General features: G+C 36.1%; 1 protein-coding gene across 1 annotated transcript in view; it reads right to left on the minus strand.

Annotated features, from left to right (window-relative positions):
- ADGRV1 (adhesion G protein-coupled receptor V1) overlaps positions 1-23,935 on the minus strand; it is a 425,471-nt gene that overhangs the window by 265,286 nt on the left and 136,250 nt on the right. Inside the window, exons 51-64 of the mRNA XM_081133843.1 lie at positions 23,581-23,803; positions 23,057-23,261; positions 19,565-19,711; positions 17,047-17,302; positions 15,398-15,600; positions 14,037-14,213; positions 13,486-13,668; positions 11,128-11,307; positions 7,492-7,656; positions 4,485-4,599; positions 2,698-2,818; positions 1,629-1,767; positions 1,270-1,455; positions 769-1,001 (exon numbers count right to left, since the gene is read on the minus strand). Of these exons, the coding sequence (XP_080989969.1) occupies positions 769-1,001; positions 1,270-1,455; positions 1,629-1,767; positions 2,698-2,818; positions 4,485-4,599; positions 7,492-7,656; positions 11,128-11,307; positions 13,486-13,668; positions 14,037-14,213; positions 15,398-15,600; positions 17,047-17,302; positions 19,565-19,711; positions 23,057-23,261; positions 23,581-23,803 (2,533 nt within the window). The remainder of the gene's footprint in view (positions 1-768; positions 1,002-1,269; positions 1,456-1,628; positions 1,768-2,697; positions 2,819-4,484; positions 4,600-7,491; positions 7,657-11,127; positions 11,308-13,485; positions 13,669-14,036; positions 14,214-15,397; positions 15,601-17,046; positions 17,303-19,564; positions 19,712-23,056; positions 23,262-23,580; positions 23,804-23,935) is intronic.

The raw sequence follows: 23,935 nt of genomic DNA on the forward strand, positions 1-23,935 counted from the left end.
AAATGCAAAACCATTTTCATGGCCAAGAAAACATCCTCTAGGGCTTTCATGAATGCGAACATTCTGGTTGAAGGTTTGGGAAGAGCTGTCAGCGCGGAGGTGCTCCCTGGGCTGCTCACACCCATGGGCTGCCAGCATGCTCAGGGTGCTTGCCACCCTTGCCGATCGAGTCGCTCCCACTCAGTCAGGGAATGACAGCGCCTCCATATGGTTCATTGTTGACCTTCCCTGGAAGCACGGTGCACACTCACGACCGACCTCTTGGACTCAAATTTTTTTACCCCCTTTAAACTGCTGTTGGGCAAGCATCTACCTCATTCATCCATGGAGAAGACAGAACAGCCTTCACTGATTCAAAAATAATCTCTCTCACTTCAGCCCATTCCCAGGTAGAGACAGACATGGGGGGGAAGCAAATTCCTCAAGGCCATCTGGCCTCCGACCTGGAGAACAGTGACTCTGTTTCCTCACCAAATGACTCCCGCCCATACCATGTTCAGTTCTCTGGCTGCCCGAGTGACTGCACACAACATAAATACATACTTTCAGTTTTCCGGGGGAGGGGGGGGTGTATCTATTTTAGGACAATGCATAGTTAAGAGCCTTTGTCCTAATTTCCTACCACACACTGTTGTAATGTCACAAAAATCCATGCAAGAGAAGGAAAAGAGTATGTCACAGTTCTGTGTTAATCCCTACGTGACCTAGCACTTACGTTTTCTTTCTTCCTATTTTGTTTCCTTTTCCTACTTTTCTCTTTTACTTTACCTTCCGAGGAGTTCCACTTTTGTAATTACTAGAGAAAATTCCTCAGGGCCTTCGGGAAGGCTGTCATCAAGTATCTCAACCTGCAGGCTCTTGGCCACCTCCCGAGCCTCAAAGAGGAGCTGCCCTGGCGCAGCGGTGAAATCGGAGCCCGCCTCCGCCGTCCCGCTCAGGGCCTCGTACCAGAGCCTCACGGGGCCCAGCGACCCGCCCGAGCGCGTGACTGTGACATTCACCTACAGCGAGAACAGGCTTATTTGACTCGGATCATTAATCCATCAGATTATACTTATTTTTTAACATCTCTCATTCTATTTACCAGGATGATGTTGAAATTTGATACAAATTTATGAAAGTATATAAACTATATGTTATAATAACATTAGGAAGAAATTAATCAGTTTGTTAAAACTTGGGAGTAAGAACAAGGAAACAGGTTTTAAAGATCACTACAATATAAAAAACGAAAGTGATATTTCAGATTTTAAGCATTTTACACTCTACCCTCTGTGCTTCCTCTGCCACTTGAAGTTGCTCATGTGAAAAGGCAAACCGGCCGTAGGGAAGGTCACTGGCCACCACTGTGATATTGGCGGTGCTGCTGGCTTCACTCAGGAACCCCCCTTCACTGACGCCAGTGAGCTGAAACTCATAGAAACACTTTTCCTCAGGAATGTCATCATTCAAAGCCTGCGGAAGGACAAAAAGGGCCATTAGCAGCAGAAACTATGACATTTGAATAAAAATATCTATCACATAAGCAACAATAACAAATCTGGGGTATTAACCATTTCCCAGCACCCTACCCACCCACCACACACACGCACAGCACAGAGCATAACAGAAACCAGTAACAGTAATACCTGGATCACAACAATTGCCGCAGACTGTCCTTCTCTCATTGTCAGTTTTCCTGATGTTTCAGCAAATTCCCCGATGGATGGGGGGAATATCCTCCAATACACTGTGACCTCCCCCCAGATGGCTGGGCCACGAACGAGGCTACAATACACACATATATTCAATATATTTTTATTAAGGGGACTTTTCTTAAATATTTGCCCTGTCTTTCAAAAATAAACAATTTTCATTTATTTCAGAAATACTGTGCATTTAAATAATCTTATCTATCAACTATAAACCAAAAGACAGTCTTATGTTTCCAAAATAGTAACACTCAAGGTACTGAACTCATGTCAATCTGCTTGACAAGAATACTGGCAAAAGTTGAACACTAAAAGTGGAAGGTTTAAATAAAATTTAAAGTTATTTATAATTGTTCACTTAGTAATACACAAGGTACAAAATGTCAACAGCCTAACAAAGTTCTCTAAAGAACAGGAAACACTTCACACATGCAATGCTAATGGAAGAACTACCAAAAAGGCCAAGTTTTAATTCAAATTCAGCTACTTCACTGTTAGATGCTATCCCACTTCTCATGAAAAGAGTTGTAATAAACAAAGGCACCTATGATGATTCCATAGTTATATAACAGGCCCTAATTTTAGAACACTTAGAATCATAAAATGCTTGATTCAGATGATTTTCTAAGGAACGGCTTTGCAGTTAAGACACACAAGCTTACAGAGATGAAGTAATGCTCTTATTTTACATGGCCAGTGATGGATGGGGCCAAAAGCATACATCTGAGGTCAACTCAATGCCTTTCTTCAGAATGGGTTGTGCAACTCACCCAAGAAACAGTCAGAAACCTCCTCAAGATCTAACTTCAACAGAGGTCAGAATATATCTTCAATTTTCACCAAAAATATGCTCTACTCTCCACAGAATGTTACCAACATACAAAATAACAATGCTTGAAGAATATATATGTGTTGAGGACAATGCATTTAAGGCATAAAAATACTAATTATTTACACAAAACTTCAAAACCCCATCCAAGGCAAAGAAAACCCATGACACCTTTACCTGATGACAGCGGTACCATTATATTTTGCCGAGGGTTCCCCAATGAGGACGTGCCTGGAGGATGGCGCTATCCCAACTTCTGAAGCTCCCTTTTCTCCCCGAATGATTATTGACGCACTGCCTAAATTGAAGATGGTATATATACAGCTTACGTAGCAAACACATGTATGCACTCAGTATATGCCTACAGTGTTCTAAGCGTTTTACATGTACTACTCTTATGAGTTAATCACCATGGTAATCATGTAAGTTAGGTACTAATATTATCCTCATTTTACCAACAAAGACATTTAAGCACACTGAGGCACTAAAGAGACTGAGCAAATAACTTGTCCAAGATCACATTTTAATGAAAGTGGGCAATAATTTCACAATCACTCCCATGATAAGCCAGTAGCTTTCTACCATTTGCATTCATTTACTTCTATAGTAACCATTTTGCAGCTCAGTGTTATCTGGCTATGTCTATTAGCTAAGTGGCAAAAGGGAGAATTCTTACAGTTACTTTTTATTTTCTGACTATTATTTGCTTATAAACATTTATAAAAATGTGTCAAATAGTTCTACTAAAAGAGAAATAAACATATTCAGTAATTTGATATTCACATTATAATTTAGCAGTAAGTTGAAGAAAATTGTTTCTAGAAGCACACAGGGTTTCATGAAACAAAGGACTAGATTACTTTACTCTCACTTTCTTTGGCTGTGGATTAATGAATCAAGAGTGGTTTGTTGTTTGCAAATATGTCACAGTTAGAAATATACTATGAAGTTTTTGTATTAATAAATGATTTACACTGGTCCACTGGTAATATAGCTACCCTAGGCACATATGGTGATACTCTGTAATTTTGAGTTTCCTTGACCATGAATTCTGCTTTTTTGGCCACAGACCCTTGCCCAGGATGGAGTTCTTCATGGCAAACAAGGACATGTAACTAAGCTTTCATATCAAAGTTGCTGGGCCATTTTTTACGGTTATTACTGTTTGTACCACAATGAAACCATTAGGACCATTAATGCTTTCTTTCCATGGCTAAGAAACAAACTTAAATATGGGCCATAAGAAAATAAGAAATATGATGCCTGTTTCTGAAATGTCAAAATATCTACGTAATTGCTTTCTGTTGAAAATAGGTATAGATAAGCTGGAATAGACATAATATGCTATTTTAAAATAATGTTTTATTATAAAAGTAATATGTGATCAGTGTAAATGTGTGTAGAAAACATAGGTAATCAAAAGTCACTATTAACATTTCAAGTAAATCATTCCAGGTATATTTATGACACACACATGAGAAAAATGGGATTGCATTGAACATGTTGCTATGAAGACACTTGTTATTAAATAACATCTAGTAATTAAAAGTTTTTAATTTTTAATGTAATTAAAGGTATTTTATGCCATATTCTTTTAAATAGTTGCATAGTATTCAGTTATATTTAACTAGTCTCCTACCTGGTTAAATGGATCATTTAGGAGGTTTCCATATTTTATTTCCTAAACACTGCTAAAATAAAACACCTTTATTTTTAAAAAATCACAGTTAAGTTGTATGAAATCTTTGACATAAGTTGTATGAAATCTTACTGAGTATTATAATTTTAGTTTTAAAAATTCTTTAGCTGTAATACATGGGTGGAGAAATGGCATCTTTATGTTTTAATAAACATTTTAGGAATTATAAAACCTAATGTTACCTATTTTAGTGCTATTGATTATTTGGTTACATTTTCTGAGGATCTACTGTTTAATTTCCAAAAACGATGTGAATTTCTCTTACCTTTCACTGGAGATATTTCTGCCTCATCAATTGATATCAGCTGAATGGTGAAACGCCTGTCCTCCAACACAGTGTCTTGAAGTGTGTGCAACACAATGGTCTTCTGGGACTCGGTCTACAGCAAAGGACAGGAATAACAAATTCTTCAGATTGACTAAAGTCACATTTTGAATGTTCCCATTAAAAGGATAATGTTTACATCCAATGTTTAAGTATGTCCTTTTTGTCCCCTAGAATTATGGGATGCTTCTAAAGAGAATTACTCTATAAAAATTAACTCTGAACATAAATGCTATTCAGGTTCTTAACAGCAAAAAGGGGGGGAAATTAACATAACTTCTAAATTTACTAAAAATTTTCAATCATTGAGAGTCTAGTCTCTTAAAGAGAGCTAAATGTTCACAGTATGATGTGAAAAGACAAAAGTCATAGGTTTACCACTTACAAAAGTTATCTTTCTACCACCCATTTTGACTCTGCCCACTACCCATCCCTGCTTCCTTCCCATTCCTTCCACAGCTGTTGCTCTCAGAGCGTTCACCATCATTCCTTCCCTCTCCTGTCTTACACTTATCTCAGTAATTTTTTGGAACATCTGCTAAATTTTCAGTGTAGGCTGGAAGAGAAGGAACAAAGGAAAGCAAATATCGTAGAGGACAACTAGATTAATACTTTGAGACATAACCATTACAGGTGTCATTTTTATCTTCACTTTTTCTACCTTTTCCTGTGCATGCTGATAAAACATCTCCAACGTCCTATGCAGCACTGGTTAATCTGCAGTTTGAATTCCTCTGTTTATTCCTTCTTACATCTTAGTTCTATAATTGCATTTTTTCTCTGAGATTTTTAATATTTTTTACTCAAGCTGTTCTCCATAGTTCCTTATTTCTATTTTATAGTATCTGTACTTTTTAAACAACTTTCTAAGAGTTTCTAGGAAAACGTATACTTCCTGCCTCAGGTCTTATTCAAATGTATTCATGGAAAATCTATAACTTATAGAATGCAATGAGTCACTCCCTTGCCTTTTATTTACTGCATATTGTGAATTGGAGGCTCTGATTGTGTATTTTAGCTACAAAATCATTCCTTAGAATGGAGACCTGTATGTCAGAGCTGCATGTACAAGAACAGTGAAGCTGTTATGCAGCTGTGTATGAAATGCACCACTTGGTGACCAAAGAACTAGATGGAGAGAGTCAAATCCACAATGTTCTACAAGCCCATCTCTCCTGACACAGTACTCTGGAAAACAGTAGTCTTATTCCTTAGGGACAAAGATCAGACTATGTGCTATTTTTTTTAAATAAATTTTTGTATTGATTTCAGAGAGAGGAAGGGAAAGGGAGAGAGAAAGAAACATCAATGATGAGTGTCATTAATTGGCTGCCTCCTGCACGCCCCCTACTGGAGATCAAGCCCAACACCCAGGCCTGTGCCCTGGCTGGGAATCGAACCGTGACCTCCTGGTTCCTGGGTCGACACCCAACCATTGAGCCACACTGGCCGGCCGGCCTATGTGCTGTTTTGATATGGATGTCTTGCTCAAAACCAGAAAACCTTTCTAGGCATCCAGAAAGTGGATCTAACAACAAGAATCTGGTAAGTGAAAATTACTGCTCATTATTACTCAGGAAAATCTTTGCAGAAACCTGAAAAAAATCTCTAAATTCTTCTCACTCCAGATGAGAAGTTTCCAGACCATGGCTAGGACCTGCAGCCTAGATGTTTCCTGATTCACCATTTATCAGAGTCTGAGCAGTGAGAGGATGAATTATCTTCAACCTCTGGCTTGAGATCATTCATGCCATTAGAGTGACCAATGCCTCAGGAACTGCGGTGGTAGCAGGTTAGGTGACAAAGGAATTGCCAGAGGGCTCTCCATTAACTCCTTAATCAGCTATTGGAAAACTGAAACAAAAAAAGGATTTGTCTCTGTGTTGTTTCATGTGGAAAGCTCCGAACAAAGGTCAATAGACACCCCAAAAAGTAGACATAAACCATGTAGTACTGGGATTACCTGATCTTTAAATACTTGGTTGGATTCCTTCGGACAATGACCTGGGGAGCATCTACCCCCCTTATTTAACTTTTATTCCTATTTCATTTGTGAAAATTCATGTGTTTAGACTTTCTGTATCTACTATATATCTACCATATATCATAATTGATATATATGAAATATATCAATTTCATATAGGTTTTTACATATATTTGCTTAGATGTGCATAAAGAAGTATCTTATAATTTTCAGTATTTTTTTCTGGTTTTTAACTAATTTCCTTCTTATACCACCTTTATTAATTTAGGAAAGATGTCCGCACACGTGACTGTAAAAGCAAGATGGAAGGTACAGCCAGGATTCCCCTATCGATCGAGGTTTTGTGTCCTATGTCACAGAGCTGGTATTTCTGTGGGTAACAGAAAGCCACTGGATGGTTTTATGCAGGGGATGACATAACGTGATATATCTTATAGAATGATAACCCTGTCAGTGGCACAAATAATGGACAGAAAAATAAAAGACTTGGAATAAGATTATAAGGTAAAAGACTATACCATGAAAGATGACGGAGGCATGTGTTGTCATAGACATGACAGAGAAGGAGAAGCAGTGAGAAAGGGTATTTAAAAGAGAAAATTGACAAGACTTAGTGATCAAATATATTCGAGAGCCACAGAATGGGTGGAGATGGAGCTGACACCCAGATGACCTGTCTGGTTGACTGATTTTGCCCTCAATCAGGAGAGAAAATGTTGAGAGAAAAGTAGTTTTGATGGTGGGATAGAGGCAGTGTTTGAACCAAATTTGATTTCAGGCATCTAGGTTTGTGTGTGTACATGTGTATGTATGTGTGTATGTGAATTTTCCCCACAATGCATATAATTTCAAAGAAAGCCCAGACATAGTGAATATTATCATAAGAATTCATAAGACTATGAAAAAGAAAATCTAGCAAAGACAAGTTGAGAACAATGACAGGAGTCCTGATACTGATTCTACCTCATCAAAATGAAGTGTCCCGGTCAAAGGGCTGAGGTCATCTTTAGCCATCTCATCTACAGTCCACTGAAGTCGGACAGCTCCTTTTCCTCCTGGGGACCGGACAACTGTCAATGTCACATATGAATCAGGGTCATCAGACAAAAGGGACTCATCAACCATTACCTGAAAGAAAAAAATCCAATAAGGTTAAAAAAAAGAAGTAGAAAAACAACAACACCAGAACCTTATTTCTATTTACAGTGACTGTCATTTTTGTATTTAGAATTATATCTATGGCATGCTATAGTCATGCGACAGAAAAGATATTTCACCAAACCCCATTTCCTTTTTGTCCTAGGCACTCAGCTACTTGGTATTTCCTAGCCACTCTTGCAATAAGGTGGAGAATGTGACTGAATTCTGCCCATAAAAATATAGGTAGAAGTAGCATACATTCCTAACAGTCTAGCTGTCAACTTCTCACACAGTCCTCCATACCCCCCTCACCCCACGTGCCAGGTGATGAGAAGGAACTCCCTGGACATGGACAACGACGGAGCCACAGATGGAAAGAGCCTGGTGCCTGAGATGCCAGTTGAAGAAGAGGTGTCTATAAGATCCCAACTAGGAACACTGACATAGGACACTTGCATGAAAAAGAAATTAAATAACAAAAAGAGAAATATTTTGTTAAGGAAGTAAGATTTTGGGGTTCTTTTTAGGACCATCAGGCACCCCAAGTAATATAGGCTTAAACTGGCCTCTGAATTATCTGCAGTTTGCCAACTTTAGTAAGAGAGACTTAATTATTATGACATAAAGAGAGGAGGAAATTCAGTATGTTAACTTACCTATATACTACTTATTTTCTACACAATATCTTTATTATGAGACCTGGTTCAACTGAATTATATATATTGACTCTGCGAAGCAAATTCCAAATTGAGCCTGTAATATCCACCCGTTATGTAAATAACAAAACATAACACAATGTTTCCACTTAAGCAGCACTTAACTAATGCATAATTTAATCCTGTTTTGGTTTTTCCATGAGATTTTGCATTGGCGCCAAGAGTAGAGATTTGGAGCCAACTGATATTTATTGAGTTTCTATTGTGTCAGTTCTTGCACATACTTAAACCTGTTGAAGCCTCACAAAAATGTGAGGGCCAGTTCTATGTACATATAATTGGAAAAGAGGAGCCTGGAATCTAGTTGAGATGTTTGACTCCACAGCCAGTGCTATTCATACCACTCCTCAGAGGCTGGATATATTAAATAAGAAACAAAGTGAGAACGAAAAAATCCATTATAAACAAACTGCACATAGAAGTCCTTTTTGTTTTCACAGATAATAACATTGTAGCTTAGGTTTTGCAAGATTTTCTCCAGCCTCTGTTATTCTCAATGCTTTAGTATACATGGCACACTGTCCTCGTGAGCAGCTTATGAATTTTGATAGATTTATATTAACAATCTTTTCTCAGTGTTTCTCAGTGCTGAATCTAATCTGTATTATCAAATAAGGCGAACAGAATGTTCACTGTGTGCCCAATATTGTATATCTTAGATACAAGCTAAAAGATAAACTCCATGTTATCAAAAGCCTTTGGAAGAAAGATAAGATACAAAGAAAGTAGCCATAAAGGGCTGATGCTAATACCATCAATAATAAAAACAGCAATTGACACCTACTGAGTGTAAAGCCCAGTTATAAGAGCTTCATTTCATTTACTCCTCGCGAGGGTTATGAGGGATAACACAGTAGGGTTTCAGTGGCCTAAGTCTTACTTTCAGACAGTAAGACAAATGGGAAATTTGAAGCTATAGGCTATGAAATCCCAGACCCATAAAATTCACTAAAGTTTATGTACTAAACTAGTTAAGATAAAATGAAAAAAAACGTATTTGTGAATAGTAACATAACACTTCATTTCCCCCAACAATGAAACTTTATAAATAAGCTGTCCAGTATCTAAAAAGTGTGACAAAGTTAAAAGCAAAAACATTTTATAAGGTTTCACCAATTGGAGGTTTGATTAATAAACCCTGAACCTTTTATTTAACTTCAGAAGCTAACAGAGATATTTTATAAAAATTAAATTACAGCCCTGCCAGGCGTGGCTCTGTGTTTGAGCATTAACCTGGGATCCAGATGATCGGAGTTCGATTCCCAGTCAGGGCACATGCCAGGGTTGAGGGCTCCATCCCCAGTCAGGGGCGTGCAGGAGGCAGCCGATCAATGACTCTCTCATCATTGATATTTCTATCTCTCTCTCTCCCTCTCCTTTCCTCTCTCTGAAATCAATAAAGATATATTTTAAAATAAAATTAACTTACATATTCACATGTATTAAAATATTTCTTTGAACATACGCATAGGAAGAAAACCCAGATGAAAGTACAACAAAATATTAGTGATGTCTATCTTGGGGTAGTAATATTATGGATATTTTTACTCTCTTCTTTATACATTGTTGAATTTTCCCAGACTTTTTATGTTGCCTGGGGACATTCACAGCTAATCTCTTGTGAATCTACAACTCCTTACACACACTTAATTCTGCTTATTCCTTTCCCAGAAAGCGTCTCATTAGGCTACAGCAGTGGAAGTATGTTCTATCCCTCTTATAGTTTCCATTTGCTTATGAAGTTGAAATGTCAGTGATCAAATCATTAGACAATTATTAGGGAATATTTAAAATTTGGAGCATCTGGGACGTCCAGCACTGATAGGCAGGCTGTAGGTCTAACACTGTATCCACAGAAAAGTAATGGCAATGCGCATTGGAGCTATTTGTTATTGAAAAAGATCGATGGTGAATTACTGACTACTGATAAGTGATTAAATAAAGGGAACAGTGACATATGGAACCAAAAAAGTTATTGTGTATCCTGGAATTATCGAAATATTTTATGATTATTCATCTTAGAATTTTCTTTGAAAGGTAAAGTCATATGATTGTGTCATAATCATCATTTAATAATAATTATGATACAGTTTATAGTACTTTATTTTATATGTAAGATGTAGGGATAATTTAGTACTCGTCACTAAACCTGGCTGCACAAATGATTGGTTAAGCTTTTTATTTCTCAGTGGTTGAACTGATAATAATTGGGCTCTCCCTTATCCAGGTCTAAGAAGTAGACAGCCAATGAGAAGGAAGAGGGAAGGAGAAATATAGAGAAACACGTGAGAGCTGTGGTGACCGTGGTGTTTTGTTCAATGTAAATCAAGAAAGAATACCAGAAGGCAGGGGAATATAAACACTTCCCCAGCTAAATCCATCCTGGGGTGTAAGACCAGGTCCATGACAGAATCTGGCCTGTGATCCCGATGGTGGTCTAGTAACACAGCAGGCAGAGAAGTAGTACATCTTGGTCTATTACACCCAAGAGGTAAGAATCTGTTCCCCTTAGTAGTTGCCTGATGTAAGAGTTCTCATTACTATCAAACTGCATAGAATGGATGATTGGCTCCTAATTCAATAGCCAACTCAAAAGACCCTTGGAAAGAGAATCACAAGTCAAGCGTTATGAAGAGGTTTTTTGTGTTTGTTTTTTTTTTAAATGAAAATACTTTTCTACTAAAAATTACATGAAAAATTAGCCTAAGGGAACCCACCACCACCACCCATATATTTAACTTACAGTCTTTTCTTCAAATCCAAACACTCCAAATGGAGAATCATTTTGTGGAATTACAACAGTTACCACAATATCATCACCAAGTCTGCCACCTCCATTCACCCTGGTTAAGGAAATACTGAAAGTCTCCGCGAGTTCGAATTCAGTGTCATCAATTATGGTGATTTCTATCATGGCAGTAACCTACAAAAGAGAGGGAAAGAAGGAAAAGAGAGAGAAAGAAAGAAGGAAAGAGGGAGAGAGGGAGGGAGTATATAATGTAAGAGCAAGTTTTAAACATAGTTTATTTTTTAGTTGAAATTTTAAAAAATTGTAAAAAGGAGGATGCAGATTTTTTTTGCCCATTATGTTCAAAAGTCACATACATTTATTGTATTTCAAAGTCAGAAAATTATAGTCTATTGTTTCAAGATATAGGGAATTATATATGTAATAAAAGATAGTGCTTATAGACCAAAAAAAAATTGAAGCCTTATTCTTGAAAAAAAATTTAAAATACCATGTAGGCTCTAAAAACCATTGCACAACATAAATTTTAACATATAAGTACTAACATTACATAATATAAAGTGGTACCATAGACATTATCATTGTGTTCTGCAATTAAAGTAAATCCCATTGGTTCCAAATACTGTTCTTATAATGTAGGAAAAAAAGAAAATCAGGAAGAAAACCCAAATTTGTTGTTCTTAGATATTGATGATCAGGACTCTGTCTATTTGTCAGGGTCTATTTTAAAAGTTTTTATAACTTATAAATAAGTAAAACTTAGCCCAGTTGGTAATTACACTATTGGTGATAAAAAATATCCCAGAGCCCTGCCTGTGTGACTTGGTTGGAGCATCATGGTGTACACCAAAAGGTGGCAGGTTTGACTTCAGGTCAGGGCTCACACCAGGGTTGCATGTTCAATCCCAATATGGGAGGCAACTGGTCAATGTTTCTCTCTCACATCACATACGATGCTTACCTCTTCCTCTCCCCCCACCCCCCCACCCCCCGTCTATCTCTCTCTTTTCCCCTCTCTAAAATCAATGGGGAAAAAGCATATCCTTGAGTGAGAGAAAAAATATATTTAAAAATATATATCCCAGCTCCATCTCCATATTTAAAGTATTTTTCTGTTTCCCAAAGGGGAAATGTCAGTACTCTGACATAGACATCTACTAGAAAATTAAATTTCCTACTTAAATCCACCTAAAACCTTTAATTTAATAACAGATAAAAGTAAGAAATCTGATCATCACACTTGGAGAAGCAGAAACCTGAACAAAATCAAATGCTAAAATGGAAGCTTATTAAAATGTCTGCACCTCAAATCTGTACTGTAGATTACAGAATACCTTCCCCTATAGGCTGTTAAATTTAATAATAATGATTACCTTAAGAATGCTGCTAAATAATGGAACTTTGACCTAATGCACAGAATAAAGTGCTAATAATATAACTAAAGTTCAATGAGAAATCAATTTATTTGTTCCTGCTTTTAATGTAAAAATATGCATTTCCCCTCCTTTTAGAAAATGTTTTAATTTCTAAATCTGTTGAAAATTCATGATTTCAAATATTAACAGTAATAGGCCTTGGTGTGTAAGAAAATCTAGATCTGTATGCTTAATTTTTAGCTGCATTTACTGCCCCCTATGGACAACTAATAAATTGATGCACACTATGCAAATTTGTCTAGACAAACTCAGACTTCATGTAGATAGATACTGTTTTATTTTGGTTGTTCACATGCTTTTTCATTTATCAATTTAACAATTTATGAGATCTTATTCTTACATAATACAAAATGCTCAGTTTCCAAAGTTTATAATCCTTGTGGAATATTTTGTAATTGTTAAGTTTGGATGGCACAAATCTAGAATATTGTCTTTCAATTTTTTCTAGTTTTAAATATTTTGTTCCTTTTCTGTCAGTTTAGTTTTTTTATATTTGTAAAAAAATAGTTTGGAATATTAAGTAATAAATGTGCACATTTTTAGTGCAAAACTTAAACAGATATCTGTATTTACAAGCATTAAATAACAAATAAAAGAACCTAAAATTCATAGGAATAGTCTAGTACATCAGGCAGTTTTTTACATGTCCTTAGAAACCTCTAAGCCAATTATTACCCTCCTTTACAACTTCTATTTAAGATAGAATCATGGGGAGAAAAGGGTGAAATTCTTGACTATTTCTCTTTCTATGTCCATTAATTAATTATACATTAACTAACAATATTTCTATTTGGCTTAACAGAAATTTAGAGTATAATTCATTTAGCAATCACTATTGCACAATCATTTAATGGATGTCTATAAAATGTTTAAAGTACAACCAAAAAAAATGCTCATATGTTCATAACTAGCATACTTGTCTATCTGCAAATTCAAGAATCCCATGAGACGGCTTAATGTCTTCCAGGCCAGCACTGTCCAGTGTTGCTTTCCAATGAACATCTACTGCCCCAAAGCTTCCAGCCAGCCGGACTACAGGAACTCGAAGAACGTTCAGGGGTGGAGGGACCTCATAGGCAGTAATAACTCCAACAGCATCCTTTAAGTAAAGAATGTAGGTTAAAATGCAAGACAAAAGTAATTCTCATAAGGCATCACTTTCTAAATGTATTATTTGTACTTACAGTTCCTATATCTCACCCTTCAAAGTAGAAATCTATAGTTGTATTTAAGTACGCATAATAGCTCTTCAGAACTCTTACCCTTAAGTGTAATATGAATAGATTTACTTAATCCTTTGGTCTAGCTCAAAGAGAACTAAGAATTAGTCTATAAGATAAAATGGAACATAGATATTTACAAATATCTTCAAGCAAAGCGACTTGTTTTACAGAAAATATATGGCACAGGCCAAATTGACAGGTATAAGCTACTATATTACTATAAATACAGGAAACTTCATCTCACTCTGGTAACACGAAACTTAAAAATTCCTCTGGGATCATCATTTTCTTCTATCATTATCTCAACTATTTCCATCCCAGGCCTCCGAACACGTGGCTGTCCTGCAGAGAAGTCAGAGTTCACCAGGTACACCTCAGTGATGTTGACAATAAATCCTTCCTCCAACTCAGGAGCATCATCCTGGAGGTGAGCAGGGAGGTGGGGGGATAGAGATGGTGCTTTATTTTTTTAAATATATTGAATGTGCTTTGGATAGCTGATATTTTTTCGTATGAAACATGACACTCAGGAATGGGTAGCTCAATCACACATGCAAAAGAGATTTCTTTCTATATTTTAACATATTCCCATTGACAACATCAGGATTTTAGGAAATATTCAAGCTTTTCAGTGATGTTTTAATAGAAGCCTCATACTTATCAACAAGTAAAATAATTTTCAGATTTCTATCCTGTAATTTTGACCATATTGTATTGAATATGTTTTACATGTATAATACCACCCCCCCAAATTTAGGAGCAACTGGTAAATGCTACATACATCTTAAAAGTGAATGCCCTAGACTTGTAAAACTAGACAGAATCCTACATTTTAATGAACTGTTTTGAAGACTGTTACCTTATTTTTGAATAAGTAATAAAAAATTTTAAAGATAAAAAGAATATATAATGAAAAGGAAAGGAAACTTTTGCTCTGGCCCACCCTTCACATCTTTCCCGTAAGGTCTTCTCCAGAAGCCACTATTACCTAATACCATTAATATCATTATTAATAACACTAATATTATTATATATTATATTTTTAAACAATATATGATATAGTTAATATTAAATATAGTGTTATAACATATAAATACAATATTTAATTATATAATATTATTGATAGCACTACTAATCACTTTCAGTTTTTTGTGTTTTTGTTTTTAATCCTAACCTGAGGATATTTTTTCCATTGCTTTTCAGAGAGAGCGGAAGGGAAAGAGAAAGAGAAATATCGATGTGACAGAGATACATCGATTGCTTGCCTCCTACAAGCGCCGCGACCTGGGAGGACCCTTCAATACTTGGGCCGACACTCTAACCACTGAGCCAAACAGGCTAGGTCCATTTTCAGTTTCTTAAGCATTACAGATATATACACATAAGAAAGAGACAGAGAGGGTGCTAAAACCAGATCTAAACCATTTGAAGACTAATCTTGATTCAAGTAATTATATCATTAAATAAAAATATTGCCCTATCAAACCAATAATAAAAATAACCAGATTGATTTGGGCATTTTATTCATTCATTTATAATGAACCAACCAACAAAATAGTGGATCCAATCAGACATATAATCATATTAATTGAAGCCTAGACTCACCGGCAAAATGGTAACTTTGACATAAGTTTCTTTTATGTTTTCTTTCATTATTATCATTGTTTCCTGTAGCACATAATCTTCATTCTCTGTAGCTTGATTATTAATGGGCAGTAAGAAATTGGGTTTAGCTATCAAATGAATGGCAACGTCTCCACGTAGTCCTTTATCTCGAACAATTTGTAACTGAAGAGTGGTGATGTTCTCTGTGAGATAGATACGCCTCAAGTAAATAAGATTTTCCATCTACTGTCAATGCTATTCCAGGCACTTAGGGTAGAATGTTCTGCACTATCCCTTTTAGACAGTTAATAAAAGAGAACAAACAAACACAATGTATACTCCCCCAAAGAGTATTTTGTGCTTTGCTCACCTTGTCCCCAAAGTTGTGCTGAGACTCCCAATACACTGCTAGCACTCTATCCTACTTCTAAACCCTCACTTCTGCTTTTCTAACATACTGTCCCATATTGCCCACGTTATGCACCTTAACAGAAATTGCTGAAAATCTTAGGAAAGTGCATACATGCAGGTTGATCCGAGGTACTAATTACAAATGCTATGAAGATTCTTCAAAAATGAAAATTTTAACACCAAAGTCATCATTTAATAACTAGTCATTAAAACAACTTTGTTCTTAGAGTGAGATGCCTATCACAAGTCTCAAAGTAATCCAGAGCACCTACTTTTTTTTTCATTCTTAGATTTTGAAATTTTGAAATACCATATAAATGAAGAAAAAAATGTTGTGAATCTTCCTTACTGGTCTATGCATTTCTACTAACCAAATACTGGGTCTTTGTTTCCAGAACACACAGCACAATTTCTGGTACTTACTAGGTGCTTCAAAAATACTTGTTAAATAAATAAACGAACAGATGATTTTATTTTAATTCTATTGCTTCTGATCCTATATACACAGAAATATAAAGGCCCAGGTACATAATTACATGACATTTTTTCTATCAACTATTTAAACAATAGGGCCTTGAGAAATGTCCATGTTCCTATCAGAAAATTTTAGAAACTTTACAAAGCATATTCTAAATACATACATGTTATATAGTCTATAGAACCTTTTATTTAAATAAGTCAAATGACCTTTATCTATAAAAACCCATTTGTCCACTGATATGAATAGTTATTTAGGCAAAGATTTCAGCACTAAGCTCAAAGGAAATGGGGACTGATCACTTATACTTCAGAGAAAATATTATTCTAATTATTGCTTTGGGTTTAACAATTAACACCTGGAGTATCAAATGCATTTCTGTGTTGCACCTTGTTCCCTGTAACTACAGAAAATCTAGAGAGAGGAAATCTGAGTGAGGAAAGAGAACAAATAAATAAAGGATGAAAAAGAGAGGGTAAAATAAAAACCGATCCCCTTTACTGTAATGAATTACTAAAATATTAATACCTCTATTATAATGGTAATGTCTCAAAAAAGTAAAAGTATCTTCTATATCATTATTACTGAATGTTAACATGATCATAAAATTCAATAAATACAAACAAAAATTAAAAAGGATTATGACCTGTCAAATTAAAAAATATCACATAAAAAGAGAAATATACATCTCTAGTAAATATTAGAGTTAGATTATCCAATAAAGCTTACAAGAGCCTGAAAAATATTTAACAAGATTTACCTTTAGGCTCTGCTACTCTAACGAAGAGAGACTCAGCATGCCAGCCCACTAAACCATAGGGCGAGTCACTGGGCAGAGTGGTTATCACAGACTTGCTTCTCCTCTGATCAATAGCAGCACCTTTGGATGGGTCCTCAACCCCTTCTGTGCTAACACGGATGAGTGTTACAATCACAATCTCTGATAATTCTGGTATGTCATCAGCAAGAACAGTCAAAGTGATTGTAGACAGTGCCTGGCCTTCAGAAAATGAAATCTAAAATTTTAAAGAAAGAAGATTTTACTTATTTTTCTGTTATCACTGTGCAGTAAGAATATCAGAAGGTTAGGTTTTTTTTATATTGTTCACAACTTAAATAACAAGAGACAGTTAAACAACATATCTACAAATCAAACATCTTCCGTGTTAAAAGAGAAAGATTGTGAAGGGAAAAAAAAGTAAATCATTACTAAAACTTAAGCTAATAAAACTGTAGCCAAATTGTCATATCCTGAAACCTACATTCTATTAAAATATAGATATGCAGTCTCTGGGAATCTAAGTCCTAGATACCATATATAAAAATGTATAAACATTAAGAATGTGGCATATAGTTTAAACATTTTTCTGTACAAAATTTTTGCTGGGATTGCAATTTCCCTTGGGTAAACTCTGATTAGATGTATCATTTAACAATGAATCAATGGAAATAGAGGTAGAGAACAAAGAATAGGCAGAGATACAAATCAGAGCATTTCTATTCTCCTGTTGTGTCTCCCTTGTCTAAAGAGTCAAATCCAAATTTGCTAAATGGCATCAAGTGCTTTCTGCTAGGGCTTCTGTCTGCTTCCTGAGTGGCATTTACCATTGTTCCCCATCCCATGCCTTATTCCCCAGCAATATGGCTACAAACTACAATTATTCAAACTAGCATTACACTAATCTCTCTACCCTGAGAAGGTACTCAAGGATAAAAACTCAAGAGCTTCATTAATAAAATCAGGAGTCAGAAAACTACTGCCCTTTGGCCAAATCTATTTCTTATATATGAAGTTTTATTAGAACGCAAGCTCATTCAATGATATATTTTCTTTCACTGCTAGTGTGCTATAGAGGCAAAGCTGGGAAAAAGACCATATAGCCCTCAATATCTAAAACATTTACTATCAAGCCCTTTACAGAAATAGTTTACTGACCTTTGGATAAAATAATTAGTTCTTACAAAATGTAGTCCACACTTAAGATACCATTATGCACTTAAATTATAATTTTAATCATGTTTATATAAGATATATTAATTGGAGGAATATATTATAATTCAGAACACATAGAACTTGAGAGATGCAACTTAGTTTTTGTAGCTTGCATAAAGTAAATATTCAATGCAATAAAATTTGCCATAGATTTTTAATACACTGAAGCTCTGATCACCTTTTATACAATACAGAAACCTGGAACTGATGGACCATAATATACACCTGGTAAGAGAACTCTTCAGAGAAGTATCTGGGCAAAATACATGGATTAATCTATGAAACCCAAGACAAGGAGACAATCCATTTTCCAATCAAGAACTAAAGGCTCCTTGAACCCTCTTTGTGAGTCTTCTACTTCTCTAGTCATTCTGAGTCCATTCTTGAACCTGTGTCCCAACTTTATACTATCTTCCAGTAGTAGATTATGTGATCCTCTGCTCAGATACCTCCTGGGGCTGACGTACCCATCCTCCAGCTGTTGGGAATAACAGCTTCTGTATTTCTCACTGGGAACTGCCCCAGCTGCAGCCACTGTTTCTCCCAAGTTTATGCCCCACCCAGAGGGTGACTGAAGATCAAGGGTGGCTAAAACAGGGATGCAACATCTCAGCCCCTTGATCGAAATAGAAACAACTCCAAAGGACCAGCTCAGCTCCAGAACTTCCTCAGAGGCTCAACAATCACCAGTGGATCAGCTTCTCCCTCTGCACATTCCTATGTTCCTCACTTCTTTGTGCGTCTTCCTAATAAACTTAAACCTTCAATCTCAGAGTCTGTTTACAGAAAAACTCAACCTATATCACCCAACATCTCTGGTCTACTTTTTTTGCCCACTTTTTATTATTATTATTTTAAATTTATCTTTATTATTGAAAGTATTACAGATGTTCTCTGGTCTACTTTTTTATACATCTGGTTATTTTACAGAAACTTGTTCCCTAGTTACTGCTCCCATTTTTACCCAAATCTTGAAACCACGTTTTCACGTCCAGTTTGATCGGATTTATCTTTCTGACAATATAATATATCCAGAATTTGGTCAACCAATGTATTGAAGGAATGACTTTTTTTTACAGATAATTTTGGTATTACAGAAAAAAGAACAATACACACAACTATAAAACTAACCTTAAATTGTATCCCTCTCTATGGTGATTAGTAGGAATCCAATGCAGACATGGTCAAACTCAAACACTTCATCCATAAGGCAGGGTTTGGTGCCACGTATCAATAGCAAGCATAATTTAAAAATGAATCTCCTAGAATTTTGTAAACTACATACCACTCCTGAGGTGGGAAATATATCACTAATACTTCCGTCAGCTTCCCACGCTACGGTTACACGACCATAAGTTCCTTTTAAGCGCTCAACATTCAAGGTTACTAGGCTATCTTGCTCCATTTCTTCCACTTGCTTATATAATGAATTCTGAAAAACACACAGGAAGTCACAAGGTTATCTGAAATTACCAAAGTAGATTTTTATTTCATGCTACCATACATTTGCAAACTTTACAGTACTAGGCATCATGATATAGTCAGTGAAAAACAATAGTTAAAGAAATGTAATATAGGATGACTTTGACTTTATTTAAAAACACACGTTTGAAAAAGTAAAAGATTAAGTTAAAATAAATAAAAGTGTTAATTTTTTAGGATTATATTTATTTTTGTTTTCCTGTTTCTATATTATTCAAATTTTCTTCAATGAACATATATTATTTTCATACTCAGAAACAATACACTTTTTTGAAAGTGTTATACATAGCACGTAACAAGTCTATAGAACGAAAAGGACATTGGAGTTAGAGAAGGAAGCCTTTTTCTTCTTTGTGAGCTTTGGTAATCCCTCTAGATCTTTGTTTTCTATTGTAAAATAACTGTTTAATCCACATGGTCTCCAAGGTCCCGTCCAAATGCAATGATGTCATAAGAATCAGGGAGCTCTTTCTGATCATTTACTAATGTCTCTTATCCTGAAGTTTATATTCTCTGAAATGTTTCTAGGGGCTGTCCTGTTTCCACCGATGTTTCATCCTTAGCTTATGGTCTTTATGACTATTTTTTCTGCCAGAAATATCCCTTTCCCTTGTGTTAGAATTCCCTACTCTCTTCTTCTCATCTCTACCTCTAGCCTCTTTCCTTTGTTCCAAACTGATTTCTATCTCTGTGTGACTATAACATTTTTTGTCTGACACTTCTAACATCTCTTGCTGGCCATTTAATGAACTTTTCCTAAAAATTAACATTTCAAAAAATCTCTTCTTTACAATATTCCTGGTTTCTCTATAGGCAATAAGGCAAAAAATATGGAGCATAAAGATTTTTAAAAATCTTTCCAGTGAGATTTTTCTTGTCTTTTTACTATGGTAATCTGAAAAGAAATGTCCCCCATTCAGTTCTTAAAGTTTCTATTTAGAATGTTAATTTGAATAGATATCCAATCTTATAGCAATATTTTACACAGCATTTTAATACAATGTTACAGATGTTACATAGTAATAAAATCTTGCTCAAGGCAATCAAATAGTCCTGCAGAAAGGCCTTGATTTTAAAATATGCATATAATTAGTTCACAAAAGACAATGCTTTTTTAAAAAGAAGCTCTCTCTGGCTCCATGCCCTCTATTAACAAGGGTTAGTAAAATGAAGATTTAATACAGCCTGAAAATATTCGAGAAACTCTCACTATCTACTAAATCTCATCTTAGAAGGAGGCTGTCTGAAAACAAGAGGTCTGTATTAAGGAATTCTACTGAACAGGTTTCAGGAATTCTCCTGAAACCCAGGATACTACCCATTGGTTAGAATTTAACCACTTTGGATTTATGTCTCCAGAACAGTTTTGGAACAAACTTCATGAAGAGAAACCCATCATGCTGAAATAGCTGAGAAACAGACTGTACTCTCTCCATCTGCAGCAAGGCTCCAAGGTGAGAAGGTGGAAGTGGGAGCAGAGTATGTTGTTCTTGCCCCAGGAACCCCAGCTCTGGCCTATATACTCGTATAAGATCCTGAGAAGGCATGTTAGTGTTCCTTCCTGCCCGGGATAAAGACATGCTCATACTAAGCACCTACTGTGTGCCAGGCACTTTCTGGTCAGCGATAAAGCTGTGAACAAAGCAGTGTCTCAGATCTCATACTCTTCAATTCTAGTGAAAAGAAACTGACAATAGACAAATTAGGCCATTATAAGTGTCATAAGGAAAAAAAAGGAAGAATAAAAATGTACTGATTGGTGGTGGGGAGCTGAAATTTTCAATCAGGGAAGGCCTCTCTGGTAAGGTGACATTTCAGCTGAGGCCTGAAAAAAGTGAGGAAACAAGTCACCTATAAAGGTTGTCTTCTTTCTTTGTACCCTTAGTTGGCCCCCTATAGCTCATGTCTTAGAGCTGCACTGTCCTGCACTGGCCACAAGTGGTCAATGCACACTAGAAATGTGTCTAGTCTGTAAGGGTAAAATGCACACTGAATTGGAAGATAAAGTATGAAAAAACGACGTAAAATATTTCACCAATAATTTTGTTGATTACATGTTGAAATGATAATATTTCAAATATACTGGGTTCAATAAAAAATAATATTAAAACTAACGCCACCTGTTTCTTTTTCCTTTTTATGGGACTACTAGAAAACTTAAAATTACAAATCTGGCTCACATTATATTTTTATGGGGCAAAGGAAGCTGATCTGCCTTGAGTTCAGAGATGGGCCAGGCTGGGTGACTGGGTGATCCTACAACCCTTGCAAGCAATTAACTCAGGACATTAGTACGTCAAAAACTCCTCATCTTATCCCTGAAACATGCTCTCTACAGTGATTTCTGTCTGGGTGAAAGGCAAACTCCCGCTTTGCACAGCTCTGTCATTTGTTGCTGGATTACTTCATAGTGCTAGTCTCCTAACTGGTCTATTTCTGTCCTTGCCCACTTATAGTCTAGTTCAACTCTATGGCAAGAATGTCCTTTTAAAATGCAATCAGATCATGTTGCTCTTCTACTCTGACTCTCCGAAAGCTCCCCATTTCCCTCAGAGGCCAAATTCATTATGACACTAAGGGGCTTGTGTCAGAGAGAGTTAACATAGAGGTCTCACAGCTATCTTTCAAAAAGGCCTGCTTATGAGATTGGCCCTTGGCTGGTGTCTGGGAACTTGAATTTAAGGAGGGCTCCCACCATTCCCAGAACTGATAATGAGCTCCCTTTGCCTGAACTGTTTGAACACACAATGTGATTTATGCTGAACACCTGTGTTTTGTTTTTTTTTGGTTTTTTTCCCCCCAGGACACTGAAGTTTTGCTATGTGCCACGTAGAGGGTGCCTACGTGATCTCTCTCTTTCTCTCTCTGCCCCCCCCAACAGAAATAACAAAGGCATAATAGGACATTAAAATATTTGCAGGTAATGTGTGTGACCAGACACAGTGTTTGGATTCTGTTTCATCATTATTTTCTGGAAACAGGGCTAACAGCAAATTCAAACTCCTGGGCCAAGGCCAACGGGTAACACTGCAAATTCAATCTTGTAAGAGAAATCAGTACAAATAGGAAAGTTTAGGATAAGTTGATCCAGGGGTCCAGTGTGTAAGACTGTAAATTGCAAGGCACCAGTAGAATTCAGCTTAGAACACACAGTAGGGAGTGAAGCAGGGAAAGGGAAGGAAGAGAGGCTTAAGATACTCACAGTATGGCTCACTGAGTGCTGGTAACAACTCACAGATAAATACAGTGAACAAATCATTCTGAATTCTAAGTGTGGAATGTTTGGTATCATTACCTGAGCAAATCCAACAACTCCATAGGCATCATCATTAGACAGAATAGTGATTTTTACATAACCATTAATACCAATCTCTGCTCCTCCTTTGGGATTTTTAAGCTGAACTCTGAAGGATTCTTCCTCCTCTGGAACTGTATCATCAAGAATATTTACTGCGATTACAGCTTCTCTGTCACCAGGTTCAAATATCAGTTCACCTGAACTGACATAGAAAAATGTATAAAGTGAGTCAACTACAACAAATTAAAGACATATACATAGCACATTTCTCATTAAACTCTTATAACATTGATATTCAAAGTTTTGAAAAATCATATTTCATAAATAAAATTTTAATCTGAAGCATTCATATAATACTAATAAACTTGGTAGAATAAATATTAGAAATATGGGTAACAACCAAATCTCTGGTTTATAAATAACTCTTATATTTCATACATCTTTCAGTCATTAAAGACTTTAAATTGGGTTTCATATAAAATTATGATGAGCATAAAGACAGCATAAAACACTGAACCTACCTAGGAATAAAGTCAGACTGGCTCGAGATGTAGGCCAGCTCATATATGTGTGAGTGGGTGGCTCCCACTAGAGCAATTAAATTCTTGCTTGAATTAAGGGACTTTACTGTAACAGAAGCTGCATCGTGAGCAGAAGGTGCATCCAGAATAAAAGAGAACTGATTCAGCTCTGAATTCCAGCAGTAGAGAGCAGACACAGCTTGGCCAATAAGAAGTATGTGGACTGCAGGAAGGAAGGAAAAGGCAACTAGAGTGAAATATAAATTGTCACTTCACATGCTCCCTACATCAGTGCCAAGACAAAAATCTCTCCAACTCTCAAAGTTCCATTTTGATTTCTGAAGTAATACATGAT

The sequence above is a fragment of the Miniopterus schreibersii genome, assembly GCF_964146895.1.
Source record: "Miniopterus schreibersii genome assembly, chromosome: 3".
Taxonomy (NCBI): domain Eukaryota; kingdom Metazoa; phylum Chordata; class Mammalia; order Chiroptera; family Miniopteridae; genus Miniopterus; species Miniopterus schreibersii.